Here is a 23,162-nt window from a genome sequence, read left to right on the forward strand (position 1 = left end):
GCACATACCTATGTCATATCATCAGTGTAGTCTCCTCCGAAACTATCTTGAACGATGAACTTTTTCGGCGTTGCCACCATGTAGAAACTCCCCTCCGAAAGCTTCAGACACTTTTGGTACGTAACAATAAAAAAGTGCTATCCCAAAGCGGGCCAGCATAGGGAGCGAATGATTCTTCCGTAGCGCTTCGCTTCAATCGATTTTGACATCTCTAGGAATAGAGTTCTGTTGGATTCATGTCTAAGGCTCTAAGTTAGGAAAACCGTCAGTTGATCTTGAACTGAGAGTAATTGTGACGTTTTCGTCCGAAGAACTTCCTCAGCCGGGGGTTGTAGGACACTAGAAATTAACCAATTCCTCGATCATAGTTGCTTGTGAACGGGACAAAGGCTGAAGAAAAAGAAGAAGTAATAAGCATCTTTGTCCAGATTGCTGAGTGGTTAGAGCACAAGGCTGTCGTACGGAAGGTCACCGTTCAAATCTTATTGGTGGCAGTGCAATTTGTATCGTGATTTGACGTCGGATACCAGTCGACTCATCTGTGAATTGAGTATCTGAGTCAAATCAGGGTAATAATCTCGGGCGAGCGCAATGCTGAACACATTGCCTCCTACAGTGTACTGTAGTGTACCGTTACGGTCTTGAACAAAGTGCTCTAACACGCTTCAAGGCCCTGATCCAATTGGATTGTTGCGCCAACGATTATTAATAAGAATCTTTTTATTTCTTATTGCAGCATAAATTTTCGAAGACAAATTCTAGGAGTTTTACTAAGTTTCCAAAGACTTTCTAATGATATCTAGAAATATTCAATATTGAGTTTTAGCCATTCCATTCACTGTGAGCCCCACCAGGATTCTTAATCCTGGGAAGGAGAGCGTAAGCTGGAGTATATTGAAAATAGTTCTTGATCCTGCATTTTTACGTCAGTCTCGAGAAAAATGCTCAGCAATCTTTGGCACTAACAGACTATAAAGTAAGTTGACTGTTCAAAAATTGAAGCTGTTTTACTGACAATAGGCTTGTTTCGAATATGTAGTGAAGGATATTTGGGTCTGTTCTTGCCTGAATCAATTCAAATCGGGTTTATGTGTTCTTGTGACGGAGATTTTTTTGTTTTAGAATCTCGGAGAATTTCGCATTCAAATCTTCTTCAGAGTTTCAATAAATTATAGTAATTTGTATCCACTTTGCTAGTTTCACTACCTACTTTTTAACCTATCTTATGTAATTGCGAGTTTGGCAAGCTTGGTCGTACTAGTTAATTTCAGAAAAAAATGTTCTCAGCACGGAGTCATAATCTTATATTTTTCATTGTTTCTAATATTTTTACGTTTAAACTCAAAGTAATGTTGATATTTTTTCTCAAATTGTTTCAGGTTAAAGATATTTGTAATGATCTCGATGTCCGATCACTATGTCATAAGATTCTTCAAAATGTATCAATTCTGCTGAACGCTGATCGAGGGTCATTATTTTTAGTACAGGGAAGATGTAATGGAACAGAGGGATCGAAGAAGTAAGTTGATAATAATAAAAATAGTCTACGTGGATTTACATATATGATGCTATAACAAAGCGTTAAAAGCGTTCTATTATGGTGTATTTTATAACTATGAGCCTACCATAAGATCGTCTGAAAGCCTTGTTAACACTATTACATTAAATTTTATCCATAAAATACCGAGAAAATAGTAAATGATAAAATTGATTTGTTAAGGAGCAGATTAGTCAATAGTTTTATGTCTTATATGTATCTGAACATTATCCTTTTGGAATGTAAAGTCAGAGACGCACAAGCTGCATTCATCCAGAACGAGCAGGCGGCAAGCGAAGCGAGATCTTGGTCTGCACATCAATGAAGGCAAGACAAAATATATGGTGGCAACGTCAGCACCGAAAACGAACCAACCAACAACATCAAACCGTACTGGTCAAACGGGAAGAATAAAAATAGGAGAATACAACTTTGAGACCGTTGATAATTTCTCCTATCTAGGGTCGAAAATCACAACGGATAACAGCTACGATGATGAAATCCGCGCACGGTTGTTGTCAGCCAACAGAGCCTATTTCAGCTTACAAAAACTCTTCCGCTCGAAACGTCTCTCCATAGGGTCAAAGATCTTACTATACAAGACAATGATCTTACCAGTCCTCAAGCATTCCTCGGAAATTTGGGTTCTTAGCAAGAAGAACTGCGAAATGTTGGCCGCGTTGGAGAGAAGAATCCTCTGAAGAATTTTTGGCCCCTACATGAGGATGGACGATTCCGTAGCCTACATAACGACGAAATCTATGAGCGATACCATGACCGTCAGGTTGTGGCTAAAATCCGGCTCAATAGGTCACGGTGGGCAGGTCACTTAATCCGTATGGATGAGAATGGTCCAGCCCGGAAAGTCTGTAAGGGCAATATCTATGGTAGAAAAAGAAGACGAGGCAGACCTTGCCGAAGATCGAGCGATGGCGTAGGTCAGGACGCCAGACAGCTTTTAGGGATATCGAATTGGTGGACCTCGGCGAAAAACCGGGATGTCTGGAGTTCCTTAAGCCTAGACCGAATACCGGTTGTTGCGCCGTTGATGATGATGATGAAAGTCAATTTTATAAAAATGGTTGAATTTTTCGGGATTTCTCACGGTGTAGGAGTTTTAATGCGCTATGTACTCCATCGCGTGCAGTCCATCAATTCTTTCAATTACTTATATTCATTAATTTGCTTCCAGGATTCCGTAGTCAGCCAAGTCTTGTATAAATAGTCCCTGAGAAATGAGCATTTTTAATAGTTGCCCAATGCTAGTCAATATTCACAAACCTACTCTTCACGATATCCGCCGTTCCATCAACAAGATAATTTTTTCCCTCTCGAAGGGCAGCTCTCTTGGTTATCAAGATATTGTAGAATATAGATAGATGTCATTCAGCGATATAATACCTCTGTAATTGTCCATCGGCTACATTGCTTGGTGTGCATCATTCTTCCGCCCCATTGCTCATTTACATTGTTTTTTATTACGGCATTGCGGCATGTAGATGTTAGTCGTTATCAGATTATCGAACCCTACTTAACATCTTCAAATATGATTTTGATATAATACTGGAGCAGGCTTCAAGGGTTGATTCCACTGCTTCGTTAAAGGTATCCTCCTAGTCTCCAGGCTCCTCTGTTGGGGCATGAACGTTAATGAGGCTTGCATTTCAAAATTTACCTAGGAAGCGCAGAGTGCACAGCCGTTCGCTTATGTTTTCAAAGCCGATAACAAAAGGTTTCATTTTTTGGCTGATTAGAAAATCTATTCTTGGCACATACCACCTGCTGCAATCAATTGTCCTTTTTGGTGCCGTCGTTGTGTTGTCAATTCAGTTCGAGGCTTTGTGTTTGTAATTTCGTAACAATTATTTTCTATGTAGGGTTGACAGCTTTACCCAACTTGCAATCTGAAGGATCAGTTGGCACATTTTGTCCATTTTTAGGCACCGGAGACTCGCCTCTGTCTGCAGTTTCTCGCTAAAAAAAAGAGCTTCCAATGATCACCAAGTGGAGATGGAGATAGGGTTTGGTAGCGGAGTTTTTGGGTATTGGATCAGCAGGCGTTTCGCAGGTTTTGCCCTCCATCCTAGGTACATATCCACACTTTCGCCTCAGGACCTATACCAGCTTTTGACCGCCAGACTGCATTCAGTTGCTGATAAATCCTTCTTTTCTTTTGTATCGGAAGTCTTTGTTTGTGCATAGTATTTATTGAAATATTTCTCATTCTCGCGGGCGGACTCTTACCGTTCGCTGTTTTCCGTTTGCAACTGTCTTTAAAGCGGGCCTAAATTATACTTGACCTCGCTTGATTGTTGTTTTCAGAAACATGTATATTAACAGTTTCGTGATATTACCTCGTCTGATAACCCAGTTTGCGTACAGTATTGAGTCTATTCTTATTGTTTTGTATTATTCGATGTTTCTCTGTATTCCTTATAGCTGAGAATAAATTGAAAGCAAATGATTAGAAGTTCTCCGGATTCCATTTCATTTGTTGCTTGCTAAAGCTTGGTGAGGTGATCTTTGAAGTATCAAACTAAATGGGGTCTGGCAGCAAGTAAATCTTTGGATCATCATGAGAATTTCGCTTCTTTGCTCCCAAGGCGGGGGTCGATTTTAACCGCCTAGTTATTAGGTATACTTCATATTTAAGGGGACTTTTCATAGTCAGTATTTTTTTGGAATTTTTTTTAATAAAAAACAAAATATAGTCATAAGAACCCATCCCTCGAAATTTCAAGTCGAAACTAGTAATATTTTTTTTTAAATTTTATTCCTGAAAGCAAGTCAGGAAAACAGCACATTTTTCATATGAATTGTATTTATGACACCAGAATTTTCGGTTTTGTGAGACTGCTCTGCCATTTATTATTCAATTTCGAAATTAACAAATTTTGCACTCCGAATGGTCGCAAACATCTTCTGAAATTTTGAACGCGTTTATTTCGAAAATACGTGTTTTTCAAAGCTTCTCCTTATCTTTCTCAGGAACTACTGGATGGACATAAAGTCCCGTTTTTCGGAGTTTTTTTTTAAATGACAACGATTTTGAAATTTAATTTTTTAAAAGTTGCCAAATTTCTACTTTTTTATCAATCCCGGTAGTTCTAGTTCGGGCCATAACTGGATGTGTGAAACTGTATTTGAACTTTCTTCTTCGGGTTCACAAAGCAGGAGAAATTGATCAACTCTCAAAAAAAGGGGAAATTTCAACATCAAATACAACCATGGGTATAACAACAACAAACAAATACCTTTTTTATTTTGATCTAATTCTTCATTTTTTAAATCAAAAAAGCAAATTAATATATTATTTCATTTCCGAGAAATTACAAATTTGAAAACACTACTAATTGCGCTCTGGATATGAAAAGTGCCCTTAAGGGGGGAAACCACATTAGAAGACCTATTTTCACGTGTTTTTGAGAATTTTTTTTAAGTGGGGAAAATTGTGTAGAATTCAATCAAATTTGGACATTTTATCAATTGTGGGACATGTAGACAGTAAGTTAATAATTTTACATTATTAACTTATTTTCCAAATATAATATATGAATCCCAATGCGGATAAAAATCATCATCAATCAAAACTTTTGCGGCTGTTGAAAATTGTTTTTCAATTTGCGCCACTTTTTTACAAATAATGCAAAAAAAGTACCATTAAGAACATGATATTATCCCAAATGTTGGCTCATATTCTTAGTAATTTTATAAGGAATTATACCTGCAAATTTCATAATGATCGGTTTATTACTTTTTGAGTTAAAATTCCCGCCAAAATGAAAGACGTTATTTTGAGACGTTTGAAAAAAAAAATTGTTTATAAAGACGTTTTTCAAATAAGAAACCATTTCTCATTCGTAATTACAATATAGTTAAAAAAACAAATTCAGTCGTAGAAGGAACTGACTCCGAGTATTTATAAATACGCTATTTACATAGCGCTACAAGTTTACGTAAGGACATAAAACGACTACCTAGTCGGTCGAGTCTGAGCCTGTACCCGATAATCGCTCGGTTTACCGCTCACGAAACCGAATTTCGCTTTGAAATTTTTGCAGTTTATTCTGGTGTAGCTAAGTTAACAATCAAACTAGGTAGCGCGCTAACCACCTCAAAGAATAGTTTATGCTTTTCAACTTACTCATTCTCTCTCTCATTTTCTGGACCCGACAACACGGCTCATTATTATATGATAATAAGGAGTTATAATTGCTACAATATTCATCTTTTAGTTTCTTTGATTATTATTTTATTGGGATTGAATTGAACCATTGACCATAAAATTCAAATTCAACCCACACCAACGAATTTTCTTCAAAACTTGGAAGTACAGAGTTTCGACTTTTTGCATGGTCAACCCGAAATAGCACGATAAACTTTTCCACGCCAACTGCTGACGAACATTAAGGAAAGATCGAAATCGCTGTGCTTCTGGACAAAAGGATACCGTCTGAAACTTTTCTTAGAAGAAAAAGTAGAAGTTTGCTCTTCATCATTTTCCCTTTGGCCAGAAAACCATAAACTTTTCTGCGAGGAAAACTTCTCAAGCATTCGATTTGTGTCCGCCTCACTATTGTTATTCATTTATGTCTTCCCGGGGCTAAGGGAAGTGCTTGTCGTCACTCCTTTTACTTTGACGTTTGGCTGCCCTGGCCAGAGCTTTGTTCATGTATTCTGCATTCGAGGGTGCCCTCACCCCTTCTCCTGAGATCAACTCATTGTAATGCACATACATTTTTTATCAAGCGCTCTCGCCTGCCATGAATGACAAATGCAAGGTCTTTTCTCACTCCCCTCACTCTGGAGAAATAAATAAATTGTACATTTTAAATTTGCACGCATATTTCTCCGACGAAATGAAAGTCGAGCAAGAATGGCATAACTCATAATGTGAAACTCGGTCCTTTTTGAGCGTAGGAAACACGAGTGTGACGATGAGGAATAACGGAAGAAAAGGTTTTTTTGTGAAAAGTCTGGCATTCATCAAAAAGAATTAAATTTCGTTTTAATTTGGAAGCTAACTCTTTTCTTGCTTTCTCGTTTCTTTGTCGCAGGTGTCTGGTTTCAAAACTTTTTGATGTCTGTTCACGGAGTACCGTGGAGGAAATGGAACAACAGGAAGAGGTGCGCGTTGCGTGGGGCACTGGAATTGCAGGACATGTTGCTGAGAGTGGTGAGCCCGTGAATATTCCCGACGCTTATAAGGTAAGTGATTTGAGCTCACAAATGGAAATGGGGAAGAAACATTTCAATCAGTTTGAATGCAAAATGGGGCCTTCCATCAATCCCTCCATCAACGGTTTACCAAAGTGTAACCGAAGAGTATCCAATGTTTAATCACGTTTCCATGTTTTCTGATTGTTTATTTATTTGTGTAGATACATTCACTTTAATCTGTTGTTTATTTATGCCACTCTCCTCTAACGCTTCTTCTCTATTTTCGCTTACAGGATGAACGATTTAATCGAGAAATCGATAGTCTGACAGGGTATCGAACCAAGGCGCTGCTATGCATGCCGATTAAGGATTCATCGGGCGATGTTGTTGGGGTGGCACAAGTTATCAACAAACTCAACGGAGAATCATTCACGGAGAACGACGAGAAGGTTTGTTCTGACTCAAGGAGCTCCTTTCAATTTCCTTTAGCGTATGGTTACAGGTCCCCTAGTCTTGGCTCAGTCTGCTTTTTTCCTGTTTATTGTTCTTGTTGTTGCCGCTTTAGTATGTATTTGCTCTGAGCTTTGGCGCGGCGGGGTGATTTTTTCGTGGATGATGGAGATTTCTTGGAATGCTGCTTGATGTGCCTTGTCCTATGTCAACATATTTGACTTTGTTGTTTCTGTTTGACTCTGTGTGCACAATTGAAAAGAAACTTTGGATTATGTCGTATTGATGCCAATGCTGATGCCCTGTGATGGTATTCAGCCTAAATAAAAACTGAGGTGTTAGCAACACATATTTAGTTTCGAAAACAATAGCACTTGGTTTTGAGAAAGGGGAGATCCATTTATTTCTAAACATCCTATAAGATAAATAGCTACAGAAGCACTTAAACTTTTTCATCTTTGAAAGATTTATGCTCGCTTGTGGTGAATGGATGTATGCGAAGTTGCTCCTATGATATTCAAATATAATAGCTACGTTCAGTCTGTAATCCACCACTCAAAAACAGGATCTGAACATGATATAATTTATTTTCATCTATCACCTTTGCCTAGAGAGCAATATCAATCAATGCCAATCCAAGTCAGTCGGTCGTCGATCGACACGGCCCCTTGGAGTTGCAAACTTACTTGAAAATACAATGTCCAGGGTTCAAAGACTCATGGATACTAAAAATATTTTAGTTCCAAAAGATTGTTCAAGAAAACTCCAATTACAAAAGTAATTCAATATTTTTCACAACACTCTTCGTGTTACTTTCACAATTTCACTTTATCCTAGTTTCTCTTTACTTGACTAAGTCATGAGGATAAGTCTCCTTTAATCCATTCCACCGGAACTCCTCCAAATATTGACGTCAATACTGACTACAAGAAAAATATTTTCTTTGAAATAGATTTCCAATTCATTAAAGTAGTCCCCGTCAACGTCGTCACTGTGGTCCTCGACTGATGGAGGTTATTCCAAGGCGACGACAGCCTAACTTTTATTTCAAGATGGAAAATTAATTTGGATGTTCCATTACGTGTGTTAGTCTAGGATGCCACCAGCAATTCATTCCCTTAATCTGGTATGGAAACGGATGACTAGAAAGATCCATTTAAAGTAAATAAAAGCTTAATGGTTACATCTATCATCATTTCTTGTTATTCGTAATGAACGAAGGAGGGCAGATTGAGTGAAAATGAAAAGGTTTTCTGAGTAAAGTGTAAGGGATAATAAAAATTCCAGAAAGAATAAACCATTTTGAGTGAATTTCCTTCAATTTGTGTGAGCAGGATGGTGAAAATATAGGAACATCAATGTTAAGGATTAGAAGCTCGTCGTCATGGATATTTTAAGTTAGGAAGATCTTTACTTTTTTCACTCCTTCTTAAACATTTTGGGATCTAATTCCTCATTGACTATAACTGCTTTGAACAGAGTGCAGCAAGAAGAGCTCCCCCGACTTTTAATAGCACTCGCGACTATATTCCGAGAAAAAATTTTGAATCGCCCTTTTACAACATACATGTGAATGGAAGGTGGGGTGTCAAATGAAAATACTCAATTAGTACTTTTCGAAACTGATCCTATATTTGATCTCGGGTGAAACGTACGGAGTAAGGGTTCAAGATATGACCTCCAAAAAGTGTAACAGCTCTCGTTCCCCCAATCTATCCAATTGAAAAATCTGAAACAAGTCGGGAAACCGGAAGCTGGACGCTTCAGTTATGAAAGGTTTTGCTTGCTTTTTCTGTGAGTATATTTTAGTGCAAAACTGTCCCATTTATACGTAGCCCGTTATGTATATGCCTTTAGCATGTCACTTTATCACTTTAGTTTGGTATTGATATTTAGGTGTAGTAAATTTAGGCGGTAAAGTCAACTTTCAGCTACTGTAGCTTTGTTAGTACTAGTATGATTCTGATCAAACTGGAGATAATATGCTTCATATTATATTCTATACTATTACTAACTTTAATAACTTTGGGATAAACTTAAGGAGGGGTTTTACTCAATTTCCCCAAAAATCTGGAAATATACTATAATTAACTTAATTTGAGCAGATATCGATATGAAGACTATTTTGAGGCCTGGACACTATACACAGCTTCATGATTTTTTTCCGATTTTTCAGTTCTGTAGTTTCTGAGAATGAGTCTGTTAAAAAATCTTCACTTTCCACCGGCTCCGAAAAGTACTAATCGAGACCTTCCATTTGATACCCAACATGACTATATTCGATGAAAAAAGTTTTACACTCCCCTTTTGCATGTATGGGGATTCCCTTTACCTCAACATAGAAGGATATCACTCAGTGCATGTCTGGGCGTTCACAGTTCCCACCTTCTCACCAAATTTCGTGTCATTCGGTATAGCCGTTTCTGAGAAAAGTTCGTGTGACAGACAGACATTGAACCGACTTTAATAAGGTTTTGTTTTGCAACGTGAGCTCACTTGAATGGGAAGTCGGAGGGATACATTTCATTTTAGTTTTTTAATCATTTGTATATGAATATCGATAACTTCAGACAGACATAAGTATGTAAATGAAGCTTTGAAGTAGTGCGTAATTCAGATAGATATATTTGTACATTGAACAAGCGGTATGCTATCTGCATACTTTATATGTACATATGTGCACTTTTATGCACAAAGTAAATCGAAAATTGATGCGCCATCATTTTATATACATGCATATAGAATACATGCCAATAGGCAATGTTTTTTTGTTTAGCGTGAGCTGTAATATGTATTTCTTGTAGTTTAAAAGAATATGAAGAAATATTTTGGGTTTTTAGCCATATGCGAATGGAAAATGTGCCTAGAAAGTTTCTCACATAAGATGAGCACAAAATTTTTATACCCGAAGCACCAGCTTCCCGTAGTAAGTGAAATTGAACATTATGACTTTTAAGCAAATCATCTTTGTAGTCTTTCTCTGCGGACTGCTACGGTCGAATTTACACGATGCCCCCAGTTAATACCTCTGCTCGCAAAGTTTGGGACAGTATACACTTCTGATTTGAGTTGTCCCAAAAAAAGAACCTATCCGTTGGCATATTCCTTAGTACAGTGCGCGAAATAATTATACCGGATAGTATCAAATTTATTATAAAATTATTTAATCCATTTCCTTTTTGTTTATTATTTATGTAATCGGAGCATAAATACATTAAGTAATAAATCCTCACTTCATTAAAATAATAATATGCAACAACAAAAGATAATAATTATTAAAAAAACAAGTCAAACAAAATAAATATACCAGACAGGGTTTGTTTTTCCATTACACGTCCTTTGATTTAATTTATGAGGGATTTCAGACGCATATTCTCAATGTTTTCCAAATTTCCTTAAATGGCAACTTTGAGCTTGGGGACAGTCTTCAGCAAAAATGCGGTTAAATAAATTACCCGTAGATTTTCTATGAAGTTTAAATGAAGACCTGCAGCGTTGCAACATTGCGATATTTTTCAACACCAGAAAATTGTAATTTGGTTCGAAACGTGTCAATCACTGCGTTGTCCTGTTGCAATGTCCAGTCTAAAGGCGATAGACCAATACCAAACTTTAGAAGTACGTTTTCCAACATGCAGCAAGAATAGATGGAGTCGATTTTATACCTTCCAAAGCTAATTGGGGACCTTCCATGATATCCAAAATCAGCCTATAAAATGGTATGGATTTTGATAATGATTAATGATAATTTTCCTTAAGATTTCAAGGGTATCGTGTTTCACACTCTTGGCGAACCTCCTCCCAAAAATTTTTAAAATCATCAGAACCATTCGAATTGAACTTGTTTTAATCACTAAAGATAAAAATTGCAATATGGCGAATAGAACATGCCTTCAATCTCGAATAATAAAAATTTCAGACGTTCATCCACACTTTACAATGCACTCGCAGGATTGGAAGTTTTCATTTTTCTGAAGTGTTTTTTATTGCGAAAAAATCTTTTTAATTTTTTCTACTCTCTTAATTTTTTTTACTCACTAATTTTTAATACAAAAAATCCAAAAATATTATTATTTTATCCAACATTTACACTTTGTCCGGTATAATCATTCGCACTGTACCACGAACACTATCCAAACAATTGGCGCATGCTGCCACGCATGACACTGCGATCCCATGTTTCTAAATACCGTTATTTGCCGTTAAGTTGGACGAGTTCATTTTTCAGTGATATTCACTTTTTGGCCAATTACGAACAGAGTAATCAATCAAAGGAAAAAAGGGCGACTGTTCTATATAGCACAGAAAGCACGTATAATTGTTTACATATGGTTTTTAAGATTTTGTTTTACACAAATTATTAAAATCGATTCACTGTCTATCTGTCTATCTGTCTGTCTGTCACACGTACTTTTTCCCAAAACGGCTCAACCAGTCTAAACGAAATTTGATGGACATATGGGAACTATGAAATCCCTCGCATACGGTGAGTGACATAAATTTACGTTGAGTTCCCCATTTACGCGAAAGGGGGATGTAACGATTTTGTTTCATCGGTGGGGTATCAAATGAAAGGTTTGGGTTAATACTTTCCGAATCGGATAGAGTTTTCAAGCGAACTGTAAATTGCGCGAGCAAGGAGTCAAAATGTACCCACTTAAAGTGAGACAAGATCCACTTTCGGAAATTACTCAATCTACGAATTCGATAAAAGTCAGGAAGGTGCGCTTATATGAAATCTAGGCTTCAAAATATGTCCCATATCGATATTTGCTCAAATAAACTTACTAATAGTATATTACCAACTTTTAAAAATTGGCTGAAAACCCCCCTTAAGTTCATCCTAGGAGTACTAAATTTTGCGCGGGCATAGACAGTATCACGCATACGCATGCCATGGACATCCGACTATTAGTGTCAAAGTTATAGGAGTTCAAACTTTACAATTTTGTACGAATTAACTGCATCCCAAGCCATGCAAATAAGATGCTGATGTCTTAATTAACAAGAATAATTGACATTCGAGTGAAATATTAAAATTCCATTCATCAAGAATCTACTTCTCCCCAGTTTTTTTTGTATCTGTTGTAGGTTAACTTCATCACATTTCCTAGTGTCAAGCCTATAACGTTGACTATTATCAATACAGTGCTTTCCAGACATTTTTTTCGTGTAAATTGACCTCTAAGGGATAGCACACAGTTGAATATTTACCTATGTACACATGGAACTGTCATGTACTAATCGTTCCTCACATAGGGAAACGCAAAGCCCTTTATACTTAAAGGGTGGAGCTTTCGGTTGCCCGATTTGTTCTTTTTTCGTTCGAGCGCAGCATTTTCATGAGTACTGTCCCTCTCTTAAATAAAAAAATTGTGTAAAACAAAACCTCGGTTTTTATGTTTGTCTGTCCGTTTGTTTGCTTGTATGTCTGTCTGTCTGTCTGTCATACGCATTTTTCTCGGAAGCGGTTATAGCGATTAACACGAAATTTGGTGGAAAGGTGGGAACTGTGAACGCCCACGGACACAGTGAGTTACATCCTTTAACGACAAATTTAAGGGGAGATCGTCATACATGCAAAAGGGGGTGTACATTTTTTTTCAGCATGTGTAGTCGTGAGGGGTATCAAATTATAAGTCTGGGTTGGTGGTCAGAAACTACCAAAAAATCTGAAAAAGAAGCTGCCGCTATATGGTGTCTAGGCTCCGAAATATCTTTCATAAGGATATCTCTCCAAATAAAGTTAATAATACTATATTGCGATAATTTTTAGTAATTGGCTGCAAAACCCCCCTTAAGTGTCTTTATAAAAGAAATACACAAAACCTTTCATACCCGATTTGTTTTAATTTACGGTGCTCCTTCAATCAGTTTGCGATATACAGCATACATTTCCGGGGAAGTCATACCAGTGTAGCCACTTTTCATGCTCCTTCATTAAAAGCACATGCAGCTATTCATGATGCTACGTCTAGAACTTGTCTGGCAACGAATGGGCTGTTTGGAGCGAGGATTCCTTCGAGAAGTTTGTTTATGCACGCTTATCATTTTCACACACTTGTTCGAAACTTAAGAAATTATAATATGTGCTTTTCGATGAATGATACAAAGCAACAGAATAGTGTATTTAAATACAATATGTATTTTACATGCAAATATAACAGTTAGATATGCACGAGGCGAAGCAGCTATAGCGCAAACCGCGCTCGACGCCACCAAAACTAATTCTACGGGCGTTCACAATTGTGTCTATAATTTTTTTTATATATTGAATTTTTCCAAATAGTTTTGGCATATATTTCTGTGATGTTTAAAAATACATTTATTAAACTTGACTTGAATGCCCCTTAAGTTTTACAAACGTAAATTGACCTGGAAAATCGATTTCCATGGATGAATGAGCTGCTGGGGTCCTGGAAGAATAATTGCTCGTGGCTGTAGTCAGATTAGCTTTGACGTGCCAATTGCTCTTACAGATAATTTAGATCTTTTTTGGGAATGCAGGGGAAACAAACACCAGGAACCATGTGTTGATTTATCAAAAAGCGATCGGAAAGTCGTCTGCTGGTGCATGCGGTACAGATTGGACATTCTGGGTTAAGTGAGGTTCAATGGCGTAACTGCCGAGAACACACTCAAGCTGGAGTAGCGAAAATGTGACGGGGAAAACACAAGGAGAAGTTTGAGGCATTCTACAACTTCCACCGCCTGGTCAGATTGTTCGAGCACAAAACCTACCCCAAGTTCAGTTAGGTTTTAAAAGACCGGCGCGTACGGATAATAATATAAATTATAGCTCGATCAGTAGTTGCTTATTTTCGCTCCTATGCTGCATCCGCTGCTTCTAGAGTCATAATCCAGCTGTTGTTCGATAGTGGAGGAACCAACTGGAAGATGGGGATGATCGTTACGAAGAAGAACACCCGACTTGAGTACGACAATTGTAAGGGAATTTACTTCCCCCTGCAGTTGCAAAGATAATAGCTAAAACAATTCTAGAACGCTTCAAAGAATAGCTCGGGAGATTGATCAATCGAGAGCAGACGGGTCTCTACCCAATATCTTCTTACACTAACCAACCTGGTCATTGTAGAACAAGGTGTAGAGTTTAGACCTACGCTTTACATGCTTGTAACCGATTTTCAGAAGGCTGTCGATAGCTTGAACGAGGATGGTATCTAGGGTTCTCTACATAAAAGGGCCTTCCGGAGAAATGAATATCTATTATCTCAGGCGTATACGTATGACTGCGTAAAATATAATGTGCTGCATCGAATTAAAATCTCAATCTCAGTGAAATTTAAGATCCAAAATAGAGCCCGACAGGGTTAGACTCCGACGCTGATGTTATTCATTATCGGAATAAATCTGTAAGTGCGGACATCTCAACTGTTGAGACAGTTTCGACTGCCACATTTACCCAAAAACTCCAAGTTTTTATTAGTCGATGTGTGCGTCGTGCCATCGAAGTAATCTGGTTGGAGATAAGCAAACGGAAGACTGTTTTGAACATACTGGTTAAGTACCTATGGAAGAAGCAATAATTAGGTGACCATTTGGGAGAGGCCAAAACACTATCCCAGGATAGCCAACGAGTAGGCTCTGGCGCTATATGGCACCAAGCAACGGCGAAATGACGTAAGCTTGTTGGATACTTATGTAGGCAGCAAGAATCGATAACGATGGTGTGTAGGATTGATTGATATTTCACGTTTTCGTTCTGCCGGATATGAAAGATTCCAGATGTATTTTCCCAAACACTTAATTGTGCAAGTAACACGTACCGCCTGACCATTTGGCTGAACATTGTAAGAAAGAAGCATATCTTGGCCACGTGACCCGGTTGGCAATGTCGCCAAATTAACTATTTCTGGATCCAAAAACATTTTTGATAACGCTATTACTGAAGGCTGAGCATGGTACCCTAATCGCGAATCCGGAAACTTGACGACCACAATCATCAAAACTCAATTGACAACTCTACTTAGAAGAATATAGTCACCACGATTCACTCTCAGTTCAAAATCGGGCTAGGATTACCTTGTAGACAATATCTCCTCGCAAAGGGCACCACGACATATAAACTACAGCACTTGTCCTTCCTGAAAAAAGTGGAATTAATTTTTTTGAAGCAGGTGCAAGCGTTCTCAGAATTCAAAGGGCGACTAGAGGGTTTCGTGCAAGATAAAAGAAACGACACCAACTTTAATGGTTTGGCGGATTTATATCAGAGGCTGTAACTTGCTTGAAACATTTTCAGCTTTAGAAATAGAAATTGCGAATAACGATGAGGCAAACCTAGGACGTAAAGCCGGTGTAGGTTCAATCATGGACACCACTTTGACCACTTGATCCATTCTGCCTAAGACATGGACGTTGATTAGTGGGAAATTTGCGCATAAAAATCATGAGGTATTAATGTTCGAAGTCAAATACCACAGAAAATTTTAGAATGCCAGATTGGCAGGTCTAAAATATAAGGATGCAGCTATTTCAAGAAGGACGCCCAACGGAAGAGGCGCGTCTTGCTATTAGAGGAATGAGAAAATAAACGTACCTGGAGCAACACGCCTACAAGACCGAAGAATCGTCCAAGGACCGAGAAGAAGAGCAAACTTTCAAGAGTAGCTCGCTACGTTTAAACAATTGAAGCCCGATAGAAAAAAACAGTAACTTTAAAAACCTAGGAATGCTTTTAACTCGGTGAACTGGCCATCTATCAAAATGTTGCTCGTCAGAATGAATACTTCGCGCTACCTGAGGAATACAATGGCTAGCTACTTACCTGACAGGGAGCTAAAATCTAAAAGTGACGAAGACATCGTGTCCCAATCAGGGTTTCTCTGGGGTCAGTACTGGGTTCACGCTTATGGGACCTATTTTTAGCAGAAAGAGTAAATGTTGGGTTCGCCGACAATATTTCCATGGTTGTGGCAAAACACATCCATGAAGTTGGGACAGCAGTGGATGGAACAATCTGGCAGATCCAAGGTTGGCTCAAAACTTGAAGTGAGACTAGTATTCCCAGATTCCAAAACGGAGGCTGCCTTAGTAACAAGCCGAAAGCTCTGAAATATATCAAAATAACTATTCAAAATCAGACCATAAGAATCGAAGAGACAGTCAAATACTTAGCAATATTGCTCGAAAATAAACTAAAATTTAAAGTGCATATGGAATACGTAAAGAAAAAATCACCACACTTTCGTGAATGCTATCAAATATGAGGAGACCCAGATACGTCACCATCATGTTGCTGTTTCGAGACACTAGATCGGTCTTGCCCCAACCCACTCCTGTATGTGCTTTGACGTTAACTACGGAAGAAAAAGGCTATCCTGGCTATACGGGATACATGCATTAGTAGCTGTCGAACAATATGGCAGACATCACGACAGAAGAGATGACATAAATAAACACCAGACAGGGCCGTAGAGATAAAGAATGGATCAGTTATTATCCCTTTAACTCAGCTGTTTCGTTGGGTATCTATGTTCAAAAAATTCTATGCCCTCCTCTCCCCAAGCTTGAGTAATCTTAAAGTATTCCATATAACTCCTTAAGAATGAACATTACGCACATAATAAATCAGTATTAAAATTTGAAGAGCTTCCAGGCCATTAGCGGCCCAGAATATTCATTCCCTACTTCATCACTTTCACTGTTATATGTAACAATAAGAATATGGTTCCCAAAAAAATTTACTAGCTTTAGGTGCCAGCACAATCGGGCCAGACCTTGTCTTTACCACGAGCTTAAACGCTTCCTTAGGTTTCCCTCCGAGCTCAAAGGTTTCTTTCCCCATATCCTACTCTTGTTCTGTTTCTTGTAACTGCGGGTTTTATTGTTATGTCGTTCTATTTTTTATGGCAGTAATGTCCCCTGCTTACTAAGACAATATCTGAATGATGGTGAAGTGAATGCACTTGATTTCTCGTATAGCTTTCCAATGACCCTATTGCGACCCTAGAGACTCAGCAAATACTTATATTCATCGCAGTTTTGCTAAAAAACTGACTTTTTTCTTCAAGCTTTTCAATCTCATCTACTACCCTTTAAACAATTGCTTTACTGAGAAATGTGTATCACCTTAATAGTGCATTTTGTTTTGTAGAAAGTCTTATCAAGCACCCACAAAAGTTTGCTGGATCATCACTTTCGTTAGCCAGTTTCACCTGCCTCTCTCTCGTCAAGGCTGACACCAAGGGATCGATATGCCAAGTCAATACCAGAAAAAACAAGAATGAAATAGTGGCCAAATGGCAGACTAGATTGGATAGCTCAACGAAAGATCGATGGACATGTAAGCTAACTCCAATCATTCATATGCGGGATAGTTGCAAGCTTTAGTGACCAGCTAACTCAGTTACTATCTGCCCCAGGAGGCTACCTAAAATACCTATACCGTACCGATGATTCGTCAATACATTTATACTCAGACTAGAAAAAATACGTAGAACATGCAATATTTTTTGTAGTCGCTTTGCTGTGTGGAGCAAGTTTCCGGTCGTGTGACCAAACCCGAAATTATTTTTCCAGGCCAAAGCCAGCCAGAGAGCAGGGAATCATAAAACTAACAAATCTACAACCACTCGACAGCCACGCCACTTGATAATGTAATGTGTAATGTGATATCACAACCGCACGAACATTACAAAACATCACTTATCACAAGATGCGGTGATGTGGTGCTGCTAAATGATGTTTGGAACGCACTCGGTGATGCTAATTTAATATTACATTCTTTGATATGACACACGTCACCTACCCACTTCTATTAAAGGGGACGTGAATTCTCCACATCGGCGGTTTCCGCTGATAGTCTTTCCAAAATTCCGCTGCCTATAAGAGAGTATTATAAGAGACTTCGACACCCAAAGTCAGAGTCAAAGTGCAATATAAACTTGAAACAGCCTTCTTCAGCCTTTGTCCCGTTCACAAACGGGTTGTCTGTATATTTGAAATGAATCGTCCGCCCCTATATTTTATTAGTTGTAGATGCGCTTCAAAGGACGAAGCCAAGACAAAGGACCGTATTGCTAATCCTATTATGAGGAGAAACCCAGACCATATATTCTCTTTATATGGAAGAAACCTGATGATTATTTGGGATTAGATTACCATTCTTGAACGACATTTTAATAAATAATCACTTTAGGTCTTTGCATCATATCTTCAATTTTGCGGTATCGGTCTACGAAACGCTCAACTCTACGAGAAATCCCAGTTAGAAGTGAAACGTAATCAAGTCTTGCTCGATTTAGCACGCATGATATTTGAGGAGCAAAGCACAATCGAGCATATGGTATTCAGGATCTTGACACATATGCAGAGTTTAATACAATGCCAAAGAGTTCAAATTTTGTTGGTGCACCAAGCGTCACGGGGCAGTTTTTCGCGGGTATTCGATTTCGAAGCGAACGACTTGAGTGAAGACGATTCGAGTTCACGAACGAGGTAAGTTTCTTGTATTTTCCCTGGCAAAGGATGATGACTTGAACTAAATCTCTTTCAGTCCGTTCGAATCCAGGTTTCCCATAAATATTGGAATTACAGGATATGTAGCGACTACAGGAGAGGTGAGTGTTTGGCATAACTGGTTATGGATTTGATTTAATTTATTTCCAATTCCCTTCCTCTTTGCAGACTGTTAATATACCAAATGCCTATGAGGACGGCCGCTTTGACCCTAGTGTAGATGAAGGCCTCGCTTTTAAGCACAAATCAATCCTCTGTATGGCTATTAAAAATTCATTAGGTCAAATTATAGGAGTAATTCAACTTATTAATAAATTTAATGATATGGTAAGTTGATAAATCCTCGCCACCATGATAAAGTAGCTAAAGTACTATAAGAAAATGTATCATTGTGCTACTCTAAAGGAATTCCGAATACACGTTCAGTTTTCTTCTTTTCTTAAAGCAAGCTCCAAGGACTAATTTGCTTTTATCACTAATTAACAACAGCTAACAATAAATATTTTGAAACTATTTATTTTCATAGATTTTTACCAAAAACGATGAGAATTTCGTGGAAGCCTTCGCGATTTTCTGCGGGATGGGCATCCATAATACGCACATGTATGAGAAAGCTATTGCTGCAATGGCCAAACAAAGTGTTACATTAGAAGTTTTAAGTTATCATGCGTCTGCCTCAATTGACGATGCTCAACGAATAAGGGTGAGTAGAATTTTCACACCGGCTTGCGAAACTTTTAGTCAGGAATGATAAGGATCTAGCAGGAAGTTTATAACTCCGAGTGGGTTGGGACTTCAAGTAATGATAAAGTAGTTAAGAGTCATATTTCTAAAGGACACATGTTTCTAGTTTTTAATGCGACCCTCTACATCCCTCATTCATAGTTATGCCAATTAAGGATATAAATAAAACGACGCTCTGGTAATTATGTTCTCATCTCACATTTCAGAAATTAAAGGTACCGTCAGCGGCACATTTTAACCTTCACGACTTCAAGTTCGATGATATTCGAATGGAAGACGATGATACACTTAGAGTGCGTATTGAATGATTTTAGCTCCTAATTATTCTGTTTGTCGTTTTCATCTCAACCATATCTATTTCACGTATTCGTATCTACTTTCAGGCATGCCTACGAATGTTCCTAGATCTCGATTTTGTCGAGAGATTTCATATCGAATACGAAGTATTGTGTCGTTGGCTATTAAGTGTTAAGAAAAATTATCGAAATGTTACGTATCATAACTGGCGGCATGCTTTTAACGTTGCTCAAATGATGTTTGCCATTTTGACGGTGAGTAATTTGGGTTGATATAGCAATTATCTGATTCAATTAGATATGTACCTCGAATTTTATGTAAATATCTGCTACATTTCTACAGGCTACACAATGGTGGAAAATCTTTGGTGAAATTGAGTGCCTTGCATTAATCATTGGTTGTTTATGTCATGATTTGGATCATCGAGGGACCAATAATTCATTTCAAATAAAGTGAGTCATTGTTTTATAAGATTTTCCTTCAAAGAAATCTTTTAGTTAGTTCATGAGCCTCTATGCTGGCGGCATCACCGACTTATAGCCCTAAATATCAGCTTTAGTTGGCCTCAGTATAGAAAAAGTATAGAATAGTGCATTCTGAATTTTTGTGTGACGCTACAATCCTTTGTCAGTCCTTGGCCTCCCGAAGTCTACGTCTTCAGACGTCTCCAATTTTAGAAACCAAACAACGTGTAACTTGCATTGTCCTCCCATCTTGTTTGTGGTTTTCCATGGCCTGAACACTGGAGTTTTCAAATCCTAGCAAGGATGGCGGCTTCTGGTTCATCCAATAATAGGTACTACTCACTGTTGTATCTCATTGGCCATCCGCCGTTCATTCGCACTAGGCCCAAAAATTTTCTTGACGTCTCGACGTTCGAAAGCGTTGATGTTTTCCTCGCCGTCCTTGTTCACTGTTCACATCATACTGCGTAAAGCCTGCCACACCACACATAATTAGGTAGGCCTGGCAGCTACGCCTGAACAGTCCACAGTCCATCCGGTTGCTTGTTGCACTGGAAATACCATACATGTAAGAGCAAATCAGCTGGCATCATCAGTTCAACTCCAGCGGTGAAAAGCGCGTATCATCAAGCGTAATAATCAATTCGGATAAATTTTTATATATGTAAGTTTTCATGTGCTCCGCATAGGCCACTATCTGAGATGGTTTGTGCGGTAACATACGATTTAAATCCACTAACATTTTCCAGTTTTGAAATACTTCAGCGCTAAACTTACTCATTGTCATTCTAATAATTTGTTCAAATTCCTTGGAACTTCAAATTCAGAAAATATTTTGTCCAGTATCGGGCGATCTATATCGTCGTATGCCTGCTTGATATGCACGACAATTTGATGGAACGTTGATGCTACATTCCCAACACTTCTCCAGTATCTGCTTCACCAAGGATATTTGACGAATTGATGACTTCCCATGTTGAAATCCTCTTGGATATTCGGCGACAGCATTTTTTAGCTGAGTTCGAGCATCCTGTCGACCATTAAGTTGTGCCAGCCGAATTTGTCACATTTTTTTTAAATAGGGTGAATTATTCTTTTGCCACATTCGACCGGCATAGTTTTGCCAGCCCAAAACGCCATCCCCATATTGCCATGTTTTAGTAGCTTCGCAGATATTCCATCCACACTCGGTGCTTTGTTGTGTCTGAGCGTTTTAAGTGCATCCTTGACTTCTTCGAGTGTAAGTGTTAGAACAGGTGCTTGTACGGCCTTTGCTCCTTCAATGTGCGAAGATTTGGTTGTGGGCTTGAGTAGCTCTTTGAAATATCAAGCCTATCGAGTTCCACGTCTCCGAGAAGATTATCTACTGCGTTCCTGCAAAATATAGTCCTAGGCTGGTATTTTGCTATAGTTCTTTTCATCAGTTGTAAGGAGTGTTTTTCTAAATCGATTGCCTGATACATTTTTTGTCAAACCATTCATTGTTTTTGCGACGGTGTTCGTGTTCAATGGTTTTCTCTGCAGCCTTTTTGATGGCGCCTTTCAGCTAATCCATATCAATGCTGTATGTATCCTAGTGTCGGTTCAACGTCTGTGGGATTCGTTCTTCAAACGCTCCGACATATTCCAAACCCATTTCTTCGTCCAGGAGTCTATCGAACCTGATAGCTTAGGTGAGCCTGCTGCTTATTTGCTAGCTGGCATCGATAGCTCTTCATAGATGATCTTAGAGATTGTTTGCCTCTGTTTCATTCCCGCTGAACTATTCTGTCTTGGAATCCAAGCAAATGCTATATGTCCGGATTGCTGAGTGGTTAGAGCACAAAGCTATCGTACGGAAGGTCGCGGGCTGTACCGTGATTTGACGTCGGATATCAGTGGACTCAGTTGTGAATACGTACCTGAGTTAAATCACGGTAATAATCTCGGGCGAGCGTAATGCGTATAGGGTACTATAATCCTTTAGTGTACCTTTACGGTCTTGAATGAAGTGCTCTAACACACCTCAAGGCCCTGATCCAATTGGACTGTTGTGCGAACGATTATTATTATTATATAAATGCTATATGATTTGATACTGACTCAAATCTCCCAACACTTCTTTTCCCTACTCTCTTGGTGGAGAACCTTTATCATTTCTGAGCTCATTTCAATGCCTTTTGTTTTGACAACAAGCTTTGTTTTAATTTCCACTTCGTTGGCATTGCCAATCGTGCTTCCAAAATGTCTGGTTTTATCTCGCGTTCCTGTTCCAATTTCACCTCAATCCAGCTCTTCTTAACCATTTATCGCTCTCTCGTTGGAAACGTCCTTGAATATTGCTCTACGTCTTGGTCTCCGTTCCACAATTGTGACTACTTTGTTCTTAAAGCCAAACAATGCAAATTCACTCCACTCCTCTTCTTCAAAACGAACTTTCCCTATGTTGACTATACTTTCCCACACCGCGTTCTCGATCGCCCTTACTTGTAACAACGTCGAGTCTTCCCTGATATGTGTACTTTTATCTGTAATTCCATGATAGACAGCTCCGCCTTTTCGGATTTTATCTTGTGCTTTAGTTCTCATAGCAGCCGATTTTTTCGACGTTCCCTTTGCGGAGCTCGGTAGCAACTTTCATTCTCTTCTTTTCGTAGTTTTAAACCTAGAATGATTTCCTTGTTGCTTTCTCTGAGTATAATACGTAAACAGCAATTCAGCCCTTCTGTGCATTGTTCTTTTTAATAAATAAATAAATAAAGTAGACAACTATGTAGTTCAATCTATTTCAATGTGTTTGTTGCTATTCCAGAGCATCTTCACCATTGGCACAATTATATTCAACATCCACAATGGAACATCATCACTTCGACCAATGTTTGATGATCTTGAACAGTCCTGGAAATCAAATCTTATCGAATTTATCATCAGAAGATTACAGTCGTGTGATACGCGTCCTGGAGGATGCAATTTTATCAACAGACTTAGCTATCTATTTTAGGTAAGTTGTAATAAATTACCGCTACTGGCTACAAAATTTGCACGACCAC

At 38.5% G+C, this 23,162-nt stretch overlaps 1 protein-coding gene across 8 annotated transcripts in view; it reads left to right on the plus strand.

Annotated features, from left to right (window-relative positions):
* LOC119646684 (dual 3',5'-cyclic-AMP and -GMP phosphodiesterase 11-like) overlaps positions 1-23,162 on the plus strand; it is a 506,073-nt gene that overhangs the window by 476,073 nt on the left and 6,838 nt on the right. For all 8 annotated transcript variants that reach the window (XM_038047243.1, XM_038047241.1, XM_038047242.1 and 5 more), the window contains 11 exons: positions 1,380-1,519; positions 6,595-6,745; positions 6,991-7,146; positions 18,309-18,607; positions 18,666-18,729; positions 18,797-18,955; positions 19,155-19,331; positions 19,579-19,665; positions 19,756-19,923; positions 20,012-20,121; positions 22,925-23,113. In XM_038047243.1, coding sequence (XP_037903171.1) covers positions 1,380-1,519; positions 6,595-6,745; positions 6,991-7,146; positions 18,309-18,607; positions 18,666-18,729; positions 18,797-18,955; positions 19,155-19,331; positions 19,579-19,665; positions 19,756-19,923; positions 20,012-20,121; positions 22,925-23,113 — 1,700 coding nt within the window. The remainder of the gene's footprint in view (positions 1-1,379; positions 1,520-6,594; positions 6,746-6,990; positions 7,147-18,308; positions 18,608-18,665; positions 18,730-18,796; positions 18,956-19,154; positions 19,332-19,578; positions 19,666-19,755; positions 19,924-20,011; positions 20,122-22,924; positions 23,114-23,162) is intronic.

The sequence above is a fragment of the Hermetia illucens genome, chromosome 1 (assembly GCF_905115235.1).
Source record: "Hermetia illucens chromosome 1, iHerIll2.2.curated.20191125, whole genome shotgun sequence".
Taxonomy (NCBI): Eukaryota; Metazoa; Arthropoda; class Insecta; order Diptera; family Stratiomyidae; genus Hermetia; species Hermetia illucens.